Source organism: Emys orbicularis, chromosome 5 (assembly GCF_028017835.1).
Source record: "Emys orbicularis isolate rEmyOrb1 chromosome 5, rEmyOrb1.hap1, whole genome shotgun sequence".
Classification (NCBI taxonomy): domain Eukaryota; kingdom Metazoa; phylum Chordata; order Testudines; family Emydidae; genus Emys; species Emys orbicularis.
In genome coordinates this window covers 114,673,994-114,689,693 of record NC_088687.1, presented here as the reverse complement: position 1 = coordinate 114,689,693, position 15,700 = coordinate 114,673,994, and the positions used below count along the sequence as shown (strand labels likewise).

The following is a 15,700-nucleotide window of genomic DNA, read 5'->3' as shown; positions in this document are numbered from 1 at the left end:
GTGAGCTCTGTGTGCGGCATTTTGGAGCATCTGGACCTGTAGCTTTAAAAAAAAAAAAAAAGGTACCTAGCACTGTCTTGGTGCTTGAAAAATGCTAACTACTAATTAATTCATCATCAAGTTTCTACAAAGTGCACATTTACCTTGTGGCGTGGTTACTGTCTGAGGACGGCGCTGACTGATAGCTGGCCCTGATGCAGCCAGCACTCTGGTCTAAGCTTGTCGATTTCGTTATTGGAGGGGCATTTCTCTTTGATCTCAAGTCACAGCTCAAAAAGTTCTTTGCGTAGGAGGCTAAATTCGGAACACTGACAACACGGCTTGGCACCTCGTTCAGTTTCTTCTGCTTTTATTGTGGGAACAGAAATGTATATTACGCACACATTCTTACACACGGATGGTACTATAAACACTACATATGCTCATTTCAAAACAGTATGGGCCAAATTCATCCCTGGGCCAATCCCATGGATTTCAGTGATTACTGCGGGTAATCTGGGTGTCTCATATTGGGCACCCAAAAATGGAGGCTCCCAAAATTATTAGCTACTTTTGAAAATTCTGGCTATAACATTTAAATTAAAACCTCTCCTGTAGGCTCAGTTAGAAGAGGCTGCAGAGGCCCAGGGATCAGTGGTGTCCACCCCAAGCAGTTGGGTCACTTGATTTTAAAATTGCTAGAGTGCTACAACCCTGCTAGCTTCACATAGATCCCCAGATCTGTTGACACTAGTTCTGGCGGGGGGAGTGGGGGTGTCTAAGTGGCTTTGACAACAAGTACACTCACTGCTTGACATTGACATACACTTGTTTTCCACTACAGCCACTGGTGGCAATCCTTCCGTATTGTCTATACTGCCGCACGTGTGCAGTCACTCCTGCTCTAGAGCTACAGTAGCTGCCATACAGACCCTTGGATTGAACAGGATGTTGAGTTACTGTCCTTAGCCACTGGGCCTCCCTTTCTCCTCCACCAACATGCCTCCTTTTCCAGCATGCCAGTAGAGTGGGTACTGTATGGAAGAGTTGGTGAAGGTTGAGCAGGGAAGAGCAGATTCTGCACAGGTGGTGTAGCCATTGATTCAGTGGCTAACCTACTTGTTCACTCTAAGTGGGGTAAAGTGGCCACTTCTTAGGGATATGCAAAAAATAGCCCTTATCCCAGCACACGATCTGGCTCTTATCTCTAAGCAGACTGTCTCCATCTACATGAATACACTTATTTTGAATTTACATTATCTTCATCACCTGGTTCTAGGTTAGCTTACATTATGGCATATTACACTTCTACTGAAAAGCAGCAGTTTAGTGGCTGAAATATTAGGAATGAACTAGCTGAAGTACTGAAGAATAAAAATTAATCTCTATCCATCTACTTATTGTACGTTCCTCCCCAGGGAATCTGAGCACCTGTAAGTGGTCAAATACTAACAACACAACATGATTTGCTATTGTACACCTCTACCCCGATATAACGCTGTCCTCGGGAGCCAAAAAATTCTTACCGTGTTATAGGTGAAACCGCGTTATATCGAACTTGCTTTGATCCGCCGGAGTACGCAGCCCCACCACCCCGGAGCGCTGCTTTACCGCGTTATATCCGAATTCGTGTTATATCGGGTCGCGTTATATCGGGGTAGAGGTGTACTTGAACTGTTTGTCTTACCTTCATGGAAGGAGTTAAGCATCCAGGATTAGGGTTGAAGGAAAAGGATCTATTCCGATGAGATTCAGTGCTGGGTAAAAGCAAATGTTGAAATTTTCTTCCCTCCTGAAGGGAAATAAAACCATGTTCAGAATGGCCCAGAGCAGTAAGCGAGCAAGACCCTGACGAGTTGTGTGAAATGACTAGCAGATGGGGCCTTTCAGTATAATCTGAAATTGTTAATTATGAACTGGACCTAAGCCCTGGGCCTTGGCAATTGAAAAGACTATTAAAAGATGGAAAGGCTTTCTGCAATACTTTAAAGCAGATTCACTGTCACATGTTAACAGCATGGGGGTTTACATTTAGGAAGTGGAATGTTTTCCCATCTCATGTTACTTCTAATGAATGTCTCAGTCTTGGCGAGTCAAATAAGTAGCCTCATTCTGCTGGAAAGCTGCTATGGAAAGGGGCAGGAGTGTACTTAGAATAATGTATGGGCCTGACACCCTAGGTTTATCATTAATACTCTGCTGGTATACCAGTTGGATTAATTAAGAGCTTGATCCTGTACCATAGCAGTCAATGGAAGTTTTGCCATTGACTTCAGTGACAGCACACACATTATACAATATATGTCCACTAAGGAATGCTCACCGTCAGTTGTTTGATAATTTCTTCTCTCTCACTTAATTTATTTTGTAAGCAGCCTATAAGGTGCATATCTTCTGGCCTGGACTCTCGCTTTCTCCGTTTCTCTTCTAATTCTTTAAGTCTGTGTCAAGTAAAAAATGCAAAACACTTTCATCCAGATCAGGAAACAACCTCTTTCAAGGCCTAAGAGTTTAGACCAGGTTTCTTTCTCTTTGACCCATCATAAACCCCGTCCCTGAAATCCAGGAAAATATTCAGGGCTCCCCTGACAAAACTGTATTTTTTTTAAAAGAGGGATGTGGTGAAGAAAGCACACATTAAACACGAATGTGCCCCCCCTCCGCTCCTGGGCAAAGTTCAGCTGAAGTCAACCGTGTACACTAGGTGTAGTATCCAGCTCATGTTGTCAATAGGACTCTGCACAGGAACGAACAGGGGACTGTGGTAGCAGGATTTGGGCCTAAATTCATATAAGCTACAAGTGGTGATAGTGAGCAATGCACTGTAGAGAATGTATTTTATTTATTCTTTTGTTTTAGCTGGAAATTGTCAAGAGAAAGGAAGCCTCTAGCCTCCCCAGCTGTAGGTGGGTACCTCAGCACTCAGATAAAACAATCAATGGCTTGGACTGCCCCTCTCCCAGTGCCACGCTACCACAGCTGTGATTGGTGGTAGGGTGATCAGATGTCCCGATTTTATAGGGAAGTCCCGATTTTTGGAACTTTTTCTTATATAGGCTCCTATTAACCCCCACCTCCGTCCTGATTTTTCACATTTGCTGTTTGGTGATCCTAGCTGGTGGAGGCACTTGATTTAAAAGGGAGAGGGCTGGGAGCAGAGGGTTCTTTGCGAGGGGCCCTGAGCTTTGGAACCAATTCTTCACATTGTCTGAAACAGCCCAGAGCTGCTGACCTTCAGGGCATGGTGAAAAGTGCCTTGCTTTATTCAGGCTTTAGCAGAGGGAGCGGTGTGATGGAGTCAGTTTGTGTCTGGGGGTGGGGAGTTTTGTTGGGGATTGAGTTTCATTGGCTGTTGTGGGTTTAAGTAATAGTTATTTTGTTTTTTTAACTGATGTCAGGAGTGTCTGTTGTTTCAGAGGTGCCTTTTTAACATTTATAAATCAAAATTGGTAATAATAATAATGATGTAATAACCACTTTGCAGTTACAGAGCACCTTCCTCTAAAGAGCTCAAAGCACTTTACCAAGGGATATTTCCCATATTTGTGAAATGGGAAAACTGAGGCACAGAATGTGAGCACCTTGACCCAGAGCCAGGAACAGAATCCAGGTCTCCTGACTCCTAGTCCCTGAATCTAACCTAGAACTAATCTAGCTTCAGCAACTACATGGTTTATCCTCTGTCATTCCCGCTTTGGTCCCTATCCTAAAAACACTTACACACATGCTTAACTTTACTCATGTATGTAGTTCCCTTGAAGTTAAGCATGTGTGTAAGTGTTTGCAGGATCAGGGCCTATGGGATCATCCCATGATGTAAATTATTTTAAGTTAGTAAAACTGATGAGATGCATAAGTGCAATAGTGCATGGTGTAATTTACTGGTACTGATATTATGTTTGTATAGATTTGCACAGTCAGGCATATCTATGCTTCATTAGAGTATATTTGTGCCTTGTTTGAGTGCCTGTGAAATAGTTCTACAATACACTGTTATTCCAACACTTAAAATATTCCACCCATATGTAATGAAAATAATAATTAACAATAATTAATACTTATCACTGATATAGTGAAACATCCTTACTGCAGCTGTGTCTTATTGAAATCACTTACTCGGTTTCTAGGGAGACAATCTTTGCTTGGAGATGGGCCTGAGCACTGCTGAAATCAGCTATCATGTTCTGGATTTCCTTACGATGCTCTTGTTTCAAGATGTCCAGTTCTTTTTGGTGCTTGACTTTGAGGTCTTCTTCCAGTAGCCTGTCAAAATGGTGTTAAAAATCATGTAAGTCTCAAGTGTTTTAACATTCATTAGTGAGTTACTGATGGGTAAAGCTCTGATTTTTTTAGGCTCGGGATGGGGTTAACACAGCACGGTTCATGCGCAGCACCCACTGATGGGGCTCCTGTGGAGTTCAGCCAAGGGTAAAAGATATCAGAAATATTTAGGATATTGAGGTGAAATATATGAATTAATGTTATAACACAGGGCCTACAGGCCTCAGGCTTCTAAAATATTAAGCTTAGTCAAATTAGGCCTTAGGATAAATTATGCTAAATTATCTTTATAAATATGCTGATGTTTTGAAAATAACTGCTGACTTTGGATAATAACAGATCAGAAGACATCACAAGATGATTGTTGGCAGCTGGGATGAAATGTTAAGAGACTTCCTTAAGGTAATCACCTGTTACTATGGTGATAAAGTGACAAATGTTAATGAGTATAAAGTGAACTAATGAACTAGCCTATGAAAAACAGAACACTCCAATAGAGTGGAGTATGGAAGTTCAAATAAAGAAAAGGGGGAGAAACCTTCATAAATGTGTAAACCCCAGTGGGCGTCAGTGTAACACTTTACAAAAGTTGTATGCTGGCCTTCGTACCTTGGGGGAGACACCAGATTCACAACTACTGGTGGTGAGGATGATGACTAACATTTCTTGTTTTTTGCAAGGCACGGTATGGGTAATGCAAATACTATGTGTTCTGTATGGCCTCTCTCTCCTTTACCAGATTGCAGGGTGTGTGTTGCTGTTTACTTTTATTAACCAACCAGTTATTACAGAAAGAGCACTGTATAGACAATGTGGTGCACCAGGGGGTCCCTCTTCTATTGAAAACCTCTCTACTGTAGTCGATCTTGGGGCTGAACTCTCACAGATTACAGCAGGTGTAAACCCTCTCCTTGGGTTGGGTAATTAGTTAAAGGAACCCATAACTATAGATAAGACGACAAGAGCTTCCACTGGAATTTAAAGCTGGACCCCACTGCGTGACTCTCCTGGGAATGAGGATGGCAAGCTGCTCTGAGAAGAGGCAAATGATGCTTTGGGTTACAGGATCTGAGCTTCGTCTAAGTTGCATTTGTGTTCAAAGGGGTCCTGGCCCACATGATGCTGTTGGCATTCTGGCTGTAATTGGCTTGAAGCACCAGAGAAGCACCAAGGACAATCTTGAGGTTGAAAGTGACAGTAATATATTATGTGAATTCCCTGTTAACAGTATTTATGGTTAGTTGTTTGAGGGATCTGGGAATTTAAGCTGAAGCTCTTTGATACTGCATTTAATTTGACCATGGTACCGCATGAGAAATACTTTACACTTGGTTTGACATCAAGATTATGGGACTAATACTATAAATGTCACTAATGCTGTAAATGATCCCGTTGAGCACGACAGACTTTCATGTTTATCTGATCCTCTCACACACAGCCCCTCACTTGGTGACAACTGTGAGCTAAAAAATTCAGCCCATTTTTTACAAGTGTGGCCCATGACAACTTATGTACATATACATACACACACTAACATTTTTATGATACCCTGGAAATCTTATTTCATTACCCCAGTTCTAGGAGAATTTGCTCTGCTGCTTAGCAATTAAAATTTTCAATAACAGCAGTTATAATAACCTGGTGTATACAAATCTCTCTCCTCTTTGTGGTGGGCCTGTTCTGTGCTTCCACCCCCAACTTATGTGAGACATGACTGCAGGCTACAATAGTCATCAGTCGGAGCTTCCAACTGAAAAACAACTTAAAGAAAAAAAGAAGGGAGAGTCAATGCCCTGAAAGGAACAGTATCAAATTTACATGCACATATGGCACCTTAAATTTTAAAATATTATTACTATCCTTCCCAAACAAGGGCTTCAGATCCCAGCTCCTCCAATGTGTGACCTGCAAAAAGAATATCCAGGATGCCTGTGATTGCTGGCACATGCATTGTACCTCATGGTATGCTACCAATTGCTTGTCTGATCCATTCTATGAGTTAGCAAGAGGTTGAAATTAAATAACTGGTATTATGACCAGCAATGACCATTTTGGTCATCCACTTTTACTCCTTGCATTCTGCTACTGTAATGAGGCCACTTGAACTATTTCCCTTATCCTAATACTTTCTCTGTTGATAATTTTTACACCTCAAACATTTCCCCTAGTGTCTATCCTGCATTTCTCCTTTTTTAGCCTCAGGTCATTGTTCCTTTTTCCTATCATCTTATCAGATTGTGAAGAATTATTTCCTTCATGAACACAGGTTCCAAATACCTCCAAGGTAACTGGAAGCGCTGTTGAAATTAGACTCTGTGGTTTGCATTTCTTTCTGTTGATCTTGTTGCAAAGTCTCCAGTTCTTTTTAATTCTTGACTAAGTTTAAAGTCACCTTCAAGTAACTTCCAAAATGGTATAAGAAGAGGATTCATTCCCATTCATTAATTAGTTACTGACTGGTAAAAGCCAACAGAGTTACTCAGGCACTCCTGAAGGTAATGAGTTTCTCAATATGTTCCCTGAGGTCTCTTTCTAGACTATCCTAGTCAGATTTTTAAAGGGCCTGTCAGGTGGCTGGTGCCCAACTGTCATACAAATTGAGTAATTATGGACAAGCATTCTATACCAGTGGAGAAGCTTTCTGAAAATGTGACTCTAGATCCCTCAATCTCTCCTCATTTTCATTACAACACTAGCAATGCTGAGTGATGCTCAGGTAGTTCCCTTCCTCCAAAGATCCCAAAGCATTCAAAACACTTTACAAACTGTAGTAAGAAGAGGCCCTGAGATATAAACCTTGGTATTAGAGGCCCGGTATGAGGCCTAAGATCTGAACTAAAGTAATGGTGAAGACTTTGCTAACATAAAGCAAAGTTAAGCTGTGAGCCAGAGGCAGGCCCTGCTCACAGAAGCTGGCAAGGAAAGGGCTGATGCTGCAAAAAGAGACATACCTAAAAGGTACTGGACACCAGATATTAGAACATTCGCATACTTGTACACTCCACACAGATAACAAGGAACAAGCTGACCCATCCCAATGACAGCGCCAAAAGGGTAATATGATGGATAGAGTTGTTTTGTTCGAACCAACATGTACAAGGTGAGAGGCGGCACCTTGCTACGTAGTGGGGTTGTACCTTGCTACATAGAGGGGTTGCACCTCAATACATCAGGAGCGATGTGTAACTTGTTTGTACCTGTGTATAAGAATGCACCCCGAGTGGATGTCTTTGTCCAGCCTAGGGGGCAGTGGAGAGTCCCGCCACTGACTAAGGGTATGTCTACACTACGAAATTAAGTCGAATTTATAGAAGCCGGTTTTATAGAAATCGGTTGTATACAGCCGATTGTGTGTGTCCCCACATAAAATGCTCTAAGTGCTCTAGTCGGCGGACCGCGTCCACAGTACCGAGGCTAGCGTCGACTTACGGAGCATTGCACTATGGGTAGCTATCCCACAGTTCCCGCAGTCTCCGCCGCCCATTGGAATTCTGGGTTGAGATCCCAATGCCCGAATGATGCAAAACAGTGTCGCGGGGGGTTCTGGGTACATGTTGTCAGGCCCCTCCCCCTCCATCAGAGCAACGGCAGACAATAGATTCGCGCCTTTTTACCTGGGTTACCTGTGCAGACAACATACCACGGCAAGCATGGAGCCCGCTCAGCTCAGCTCACCGTCACCATATGTCATCTGGGTGCCGGCAGACGTGGGACTGCATTGCTACACAGCAGCAGCAGCTAACTGCCTTTTGGCGGTAGACGGTGCAGCATGACTGGTAGCCTTCATCGGCGATCTGGGTGCTGGCAGCCGTGGGGCTGCATTGCACCAGCCCCTTGCCTTTTGGTAGAAGATGGTATATTATGACTGGTATCCGTCATCATCGTACTGCAGTAGCTGTCAATCATGGGCACCTAGGCAGACATGCTCAGTCCTATCGAACTGTCTTGATGATGAAGGCTATCAGTCATAGTATGCTATTTTCTGCCAAGTGCCCAGTATTTTCTGCTAAGCACCCAGAAGAGGCCGAGGGCGATCTGGGTGCTGGCAGACGTGGGGCTGGCAGACGTGGGGCTGCATTGCTACACAGCAGCAGCCCCTTGCCTTTTGGTAGAAGATGGTATATTACAATTGGTATCCGTCGTCATTGTACTGCAGTGGCTGTCAATCATGGGCACCTGGGCAGACATGCTCAGTCCTATCGAACTGTCTTGATGATGATGGCTATCAGTCGTAGTATGCTATTTTCTGCCAAGCGCCCAGTATTTTCTGCCAAGCACCCAGAAGATGCCGAGGGCTATCAGTCATGCTGCACCATCGTCTTAAGATGTAAAAAATAGATTTGTTCTGTATTCATTAGCTTCCCCCTCCCGCCGTGAAATCAACGGCCTGCTAAACCCAGGGTTTTGAGTTCAATCTTTGGGGGGGGCCATTCTGTGTGACAGTTGTTTGTGTTTCTCCCTGATGCACAGCCACCTTTGTTGATTTTAATTCCCTGTACCTGTACGCCATGTCGTCACTCGCCCCTCCCTCCCTCCCTCCCTCCCCTGGTCCGTCAGATACTAGTTTCGCGCCTTTTTTCAGACCAGGCGCCATAGCTAGCACTGGGATCATGGAGCCCGCTCAGATCACCGCGGCAATTATGAGCACTATGAACACCACGCGCATTGTCTTGGAGTATATGCAGAGCCAGGACCAGCAAAACCAGGACCAGCCGAGGAGGCGATTGCAGCGCGGCGACGAGAGTGATGAGGAAATTGACATGGACATAGACCTCTCACAAGGCACAGACCCCAGCAATGTGGAAATCATGGTGTTCCTGGGGCAGGTTCATGCCGTGGAACGCCGATTCTGGGCCCGGGAAACAAGCACAGACTGGTGGGACCGCATCGTGCTGCAGGTGTGGGACGATTCCCAGTGGCTGCGAAACTTTCGCATGCGTAAGGGCACTTTCATGGAACTTTGTGACTTGCTTTCCCCTGCCCTGAAGCGCCAGAATACCAGGATGAGAGCAGCCCTCACAGTTGAGAAGCGAGTGGCGATAGCCCTGTGGAAGCTTGCAACGCCAGACAGCTACCGGTCAGTCGGGAATCAATTTGGAGTGGGCAAATCTACTGTGGGGGCTGCTGTGATCCAAGTTGCCAGGGCAATGAAAGACCTGGTGATATCAAGGGTAGTAACTCTGGGAAACGTGCAGGCCATAGTGGATGGCTTTGCTGCAATGGGATTCCCAAACTGTGGTGGGGCCATAGACGGAACCCATATCCCTATCTTGGCACCGGAGCACCAAGCCACCGAGTACATAAACCGCAAGGGGTACTTTTCAATGCTGCTGCAAGCCCTGGTGGATCACAAGGGACGTTTCACCAACATCAACGTGGGATGGCTGGGAAAGGTACATGATGCTCACGTCTTCAGGCACTCTGCTCTGTTTCAAAAGCTGGAGGAAGGGACTTTCTTCCCGGACCAGAAAATAACCGTTGGGGATGTTGAAATGCCTATCGTGATCCTTGGGGACCCAGCCTACCCCTTAATGCCATGGCTCATGAAGCCGTACACAGGCAGCCTGGACAGGAGTCAGGACCTGTTCAACTACAGGCTGAGCAAGTGCCGAATGGTGGTGGAATGTGCATTTGGACGTTTAAAAGTGCGCTGGCGCAGCTTACTGACTCGCTCAGACCTTAGCGAAAAGAATATCCCCATTGTTATTGCTGCTTGCTGTGCGCTCCACAATATCTGTGAGAGTAAGGGGGAGACATTTATGGCGGGGTGGGAGGTTGAGGCAAATCGCCTGGCTGCTGATTACGCGCAGCCAGACACCAGGGCGGTTAGAGGAGCACAGCAGGGCGCGGTGCGCATCAGAGAAGCTTTGAAAACGAGTTTTGTGACTGGCCAGGCTACGGTGTGTGAAACTTCTGTTTGTTTCTCCTTGATGAACCCTCCGCCCCCCGCCCCCCACCCGGTTCAGTCTACTTCCCTGTAAGCCAACCACCCCACCCTCCCCTCCCCCCTTCGAGCACCGCTTGCAGAGGCAATAAAGTCATTGTTACTTCACATTCATGCATTCTTTATTAATTCATCACACAACTAGGGGGATAATTGCCAAGGTAGCCCGGGATGGGTGGGGGAGGAGGGAAGGAAAAGGACACACTGCAGTTTAAAACTTTAACTCTTATTGAAGGCCAGCCTTCTGATGCTAGGGCAATCATCTGGGGTGGAGTGACTGGGTGGCCGGAGGCCCCCCCACCGTGTTCTTGGGCGTCTGGGTGAGGAGGCTATGGAACTTGGGGAGGAGGGCTGTTGGTTACACAGGGGCTGTAGCGGCGGTCTCTGCTCCTGCTGCTTTTCTTGCAGCTCAACCATACGCTGGAGCATATCAGTTTGATGCTCCAGCAGCCGGAGCATCGACTCTTGCCTTCTGTCTGCAAGCTGACGCCACCTATCATCTTCAGCCCGCAACTTGCTCTGTTCATCCCGCGATTCAGCACGCCACCTCTCCTCTCGTTCATATGGTGCTTTTCTGTAATCAGTCATTGACTGCCTCCACGCATTCTGCTGTGCTCTGTCAGCGTGGGAGGACATCTGGAGCTCTGTGAACATGTCATCCCGCGTCCTCCTTTTTCTCTTTCTAATCTTCACTAGCCTCTGTGAAGGAGAAACATTTGCAGCTGGTGGAGGAGAAGGGAGAGGTGGTTAAAAAAGACACATTTTAGAGAACAATGGGTACACTCTTTCATGTTAAATTTTGCTGTTCACATTACACAGCACATGTGCTTTCGTTACAAGGTCGCATTTTTCCTCTTATATTGAGGGCCTGCCGGTTTGGTGTGAGAGATCACTCACGCAGTGCCAGGCCACAGATTTCGGCTTGCAGGCAGCCATGGTAAGACACAGTCTTTTGGCTTTTTTAACCTTCTTAACATGTGGGAATGGTTTCAAACAGTAGCGCTCTCATTTCCCATACCAAGCACCTGTTGGGTTGGCCATTTGAAATGGGTTTGCAATGTAAAAGGAGGGGCTACGGTTTCAGGGTTAACATTCAGTACAAACCCAACTAACTCCCCTCCCCCTCACACCCAATTCTCTGGGATGATCACTTCACCCCTCCCCCCCACCGCGTAGCTAACAGCGGGGAATATTTCTGTTCAGCAGAGCAGGAACGGGCACCTCTGAATATCCCCTTAATAAAATCGCCCCATTTCAACCAGGTGACCGTGAATGATATCACTCTCCTGAGGATAACAAAGAGCGATAAGGAATGGATGTTGTCTGCATGCCAGCAAACACCGGGACCATACGCTGCCATGCTTTGTTATGCAATGATTCCAGACTACGTGCTACTGGCCTGGCGTGGTAAAGTGTCCTACCATGGCGGACGGGATAAGGCAGCCCTCCCCAGAAACCTTTTGCAAAGGCTTTGGGAGTACATCCAGGAGAGTTTTCTGGAGATGTCCCTGGAGGATTTCCGCTCCATCCCCATACACGTTAACAGACTTTTCCAGTAGCTGTACTGGCCGCGATTGCCAGGGCAAATTAATCATTAATCATTAAACACGCTTGCTTTTAAACCATGTGTAATATTTACAAAGGTACACTCACCAGAGGTCCCCTGTGTGCCCTCAGGGGATGGGAGCACGCCTTGGGTGAGTTCGGGGGTTACTGGTTCCAGGTCCAGGGTGATAAACATATCCTGGCTGTTGGGGAAACCGGTTTCTCCGCTTCCTTGCTGCTGTGAGCTATCTACATTATCTCCATCCTCATCTTCCTCGTACCCCAAACCCGCTTCCCTGTGTGTTTCTCCAGTGAGGGAGTCATAGCACACGGTTGGGGTAGTGGTGGCTGCACCCCCTAGAATGGCATGCAGCTCCGCGTAGAAGCGGCATGTTTGTGGCTCTGCCCCGGACCTTCCGCTTGCTTCTCTGGCTTTGTGGTAGGCTTGCCGTAGCTCCTTAATTTTCACACGGCACTGCTGTGCGTGCCTGGTATGGCCTCTGTCCTTCATGGCCTTGGAGACCTTTTCTAATATTTTGCCATTTCGTTTACTGCTTCGGAGTTCAGCTAGCACTGATTAATCTCCCCATATGGCGAGCAGATCCCGTACCTCCCGTTCTGTCCATGCTGGAGCTCTTTTGCGATCCTGGGACTCCATCACGGTTACCTGTGCTGATGAGCTCTGCGTGGTCACCTGTGCTCTCCACGCTGAGCAAACAGGAAATGAAATTCAAACGTTCGTGGGGCTTTTCCTGTCTACCTGGTCAGTGCATCTGAGTTGAGAGTGCTGTCCAGAGCGGTCACAATGAAGCACTGTGGGATAGCTCCCGGAGGCCAATAAAGTCGAATTCCGTCCACACTACCCCAATTCCGACCCGCTAAGGCCGATTTTATCGCTAATCCCCTCGTCGGAGGTGGAGTAAAGAAACCGGTTTAAAGGGCCCTTTAAGTCGAAAGAAAGGGCTTCGTCGTGTGAACGTGTCCAGGCTTAATTCGATTTAACGCTGCTAAAGTCGACCTAAACTCGTAGTGTAGACCAGGCCTGAGCTAAGTCCATTGCCAGGGGGCACATATTAGTAGTATGTCCTGTAGAGTAAAGTCTAGAGGGAACTATTACTGTGCTTCGTTTGACAATAAACCTGGCCCGGGTGCCTTCGTACCTTACTAGAGTCTGTGGTCATTGGGGGTTCTCTCGGGGTCTGCTGTGCCAGCGATCTGCAGAGCCGGGGCAGCACACAGAGGGAACACACGCACGCAGCCGATTGATATCAACATTGAACAGAACAGAGCACCACACCGGGAGCGTCTGACAACACAAACTATGAGCCAAAACACGATGGCTGCACCAGCCCAGGGAAACCCTTATGCTCTAGAGCAGGAGATAGCCTGCAGCCCTTGTGTGCAAAGGGGGTGAGACTCCAAGCACTGCAGCAGTACCCATTGCCCCAGTGGGACACCTCTGGGCTATGATCCTGTGCCCTATTGCCCCTGCACACTAGCTTATGGCTATGTTTAGGGAGAACACACTACACATTTTCCAATCATGCAGCGTTGCCATCTTCACCAGTGAGTGTGCTCCTCCCTCTGCCCAGGAGGCATATTGTCTGCTCCTGGCCTCTATAGACACAATGCCAATAGCTACTGCCACTTCCCCTCCCCAGTGCAGTCCTGGATCTCTCAGCCATAACTGAGCCCCATATATGCAGGGATCACTTCAAGTATCATTCAACAGCAGTCCCTGGGATGTCTAAACACTTGGCTGGTTACTAGCTGAGGAGCAGAGATTGTTTTTTAACCCTGTGGGAAGCCCTTATTTTGGAAGGCTGATACTAGTTCTCAGTCAGACATTTAAAATGAATTTAGTGTTTAGGGCATGGGGGAAGTTTTGGACTGGTCAACCTTTAGTTCCCTTCACTATAATATGAAAGTAAGTAGCGTTCCCTGGATCACTCCTGGGTGGCTACAAAGGACGCATTTCTATGTCATGTATTTAGATGGATGGAGCAGTAAACATCAATATTTTCCATGCAGCTGGGAAGGGGAATGCTGGCTGCACTGTTAGGAACTGCAAAAAGTGAAGACTGCTTTTGAAAAGCTCCAAGCCTAAAATATAATTCTCTTTAGGAAGGATAAATTCAGATCTCTCACAGCATTTGGAGGAATATTGATGTTAGAAATATGTTGACCCTCTATGAGGCACCTGTGAAGGGCAAGAATATAAGGCAGACCTGTGTTGCTTCTCCTTGTCCTGAAGCTGTGTAGACTTTTGCTTCTGTAAGTCCATCTCTGGACTGAGCAGCTCCATTGTGTCCTTTAGAAGTGAATTCTCTTTCTTGAGCCCAGCAATCTCATTCTGACATTTCTCTAGTTCCTCATTAAGAAATGTAATCTGGTTTTGGTTACTTCCTTCCTAAGAAAAAGGCCAAAATTAGCTATTTTTTATCTGCTAATTAAATATTCAGAGGTTCTCACAGGATTGCAACTGGTTATCATGATCGAGAGATTCAGTTGTGAATAAAACAACTCAAACACAAAGTTTATGATGTACAGCATGGTTTATGTAGTACAGGTGTATGGCAGGGCAACGACTCACCGGCACAGTGCCTCCTGCTGGTTGTCTAGGGAATTAGCTCTTTTTCAGCTCTGTAACACCCTCTGCCGGCTGATGCCTCACCTTTCATTGACCCTCCCGTGTCCCTCCCGGACCCCGGTGCCCTTGTATACTAGGGTTCTGCTCCCAGCAGTAACCCCTCTGTCTCTGGGTCTCCCTTCCCAGGGGAGCCCCCAACCCAGGGCCGGCGCAACCCATTAGGCGACCTAGGCGGTCGCCTAGGGCGCTACAATTTGGGGGGCGGTGACCGCGGCGGTATTTCGGCAGCGGGACCTTCCACCACCTCTGTCGGGGGCGGCATTTCGGGGCGGGACCTTCTGCCGTCTAGGGCGGCAGAAAAGCTGGCGGCGCTCCTGCCCCAACCTCCTATCCCCACCTTGCCTCAGTGGCTACTGCCAGTCACCATCTAGCCCCCCACTCACTGGGGCAGACTGCAGTCTGTAAAACACTCTTCATCGGCAAGGGGGGTTGGACCAGCTGCCTCTGCCTATTCCTGGGCTGCCCCTCCGCAGCCCCAGTACCTATTTGGCCCTTTTGGCAAGGCCTGCAGTCTGGGTTTTTTCCTGGCTGGAGCTCCCTCTGCCCTTCCCCAGCACTGCTCTACCTCAGGTACCCTTCTCAGCTCCCAGGCAGCCAGGTCCATCTCTCTCAGGAAGTGAGAGAGAGAGTGTGTGTTTCTGTCTTTGGCCCTCAGCCCTCTTATAGGGCCAGCCATGGCCTGACTGGGGCATGGCCTCACCTGTGGCTGCTTCCCCAGTCAGCCTTTCTTTTCCCCTCTGCAGCCCTCTCCATGGCTGTTTTAACCCCTCCGGGCAGGAGCGGGGTGGATTCCCCGCTACAAGGTGTTATCATATCACTTTCAAATTTGGTTATTCAGGTCTGTTTTCTCTGTTCCTAGCAAACTGCCAGAAATAAACCACCACCACAACCACCACCAACATCAATGAAAGTTTAAGGATATGAGTGAAAACAACATTCAGAAGACATTTAAACAGATTTTAGGAATACTTTCAATGAACAAACTTCAGTGGTCAGGATCTTTTTAAAGGTGCCAGGAAGCTGCATGGCATGAAGAATCTATAAAGTAACTGAATATAATGAGAAATTAACTGGCTAATATATAATCAAGGGATTGGGTTCTAAAATATATATGTATTCATCTTATGTAGTACAGACACACACATCCCCCACTAAAATTTCACACATGCACACACAAGTCAAAGTTTTCAAACCTAGATGCTTAAAGTTAGGTTCCTAAATCTACAGTTAGATACCTAACAATAAACATCAATAATTGTCCTAAATTTTAGAGGAGCTGAGCACCTGCAGCAGTCATTAAA

General features: G+C 46.7%; 1 protein-coding gene across 1 annotated transcript in view; it reads right to left on the bottom strand.

The window, feature by feature from the left end:
* Positions 1-15,700, bottom strand: part of FAM184B (family with sequence similarity 184 member B) — a 96,372-nt gene that overhangs the window by 352 nt on the left and 80,320 nt on the right. The window contains exons 13-17 of the mRNA XM_065404617.1: positions 13,978-14,159; positions 4,096-4,242; positions 2,303-2,420; positions 1,667-1,771; positions 144-346 (exon numbers count right to left, since the gene is read on the bottom strand). Coding sequence (XP_065260689.1) covers positions 144-346; positions 1,667-1,771; positions 2,303-2,420; positions 4,096-4,242; positions 13,978-14,159 — 755 coding nt within the window. The remainder of the gene's footprint in view (positions 1-143; positions 347-1,666; positions 1,772-2,302; positions 2,421-4,095; positions 4,243-13,977; positions 14,160-15,700) is intronic.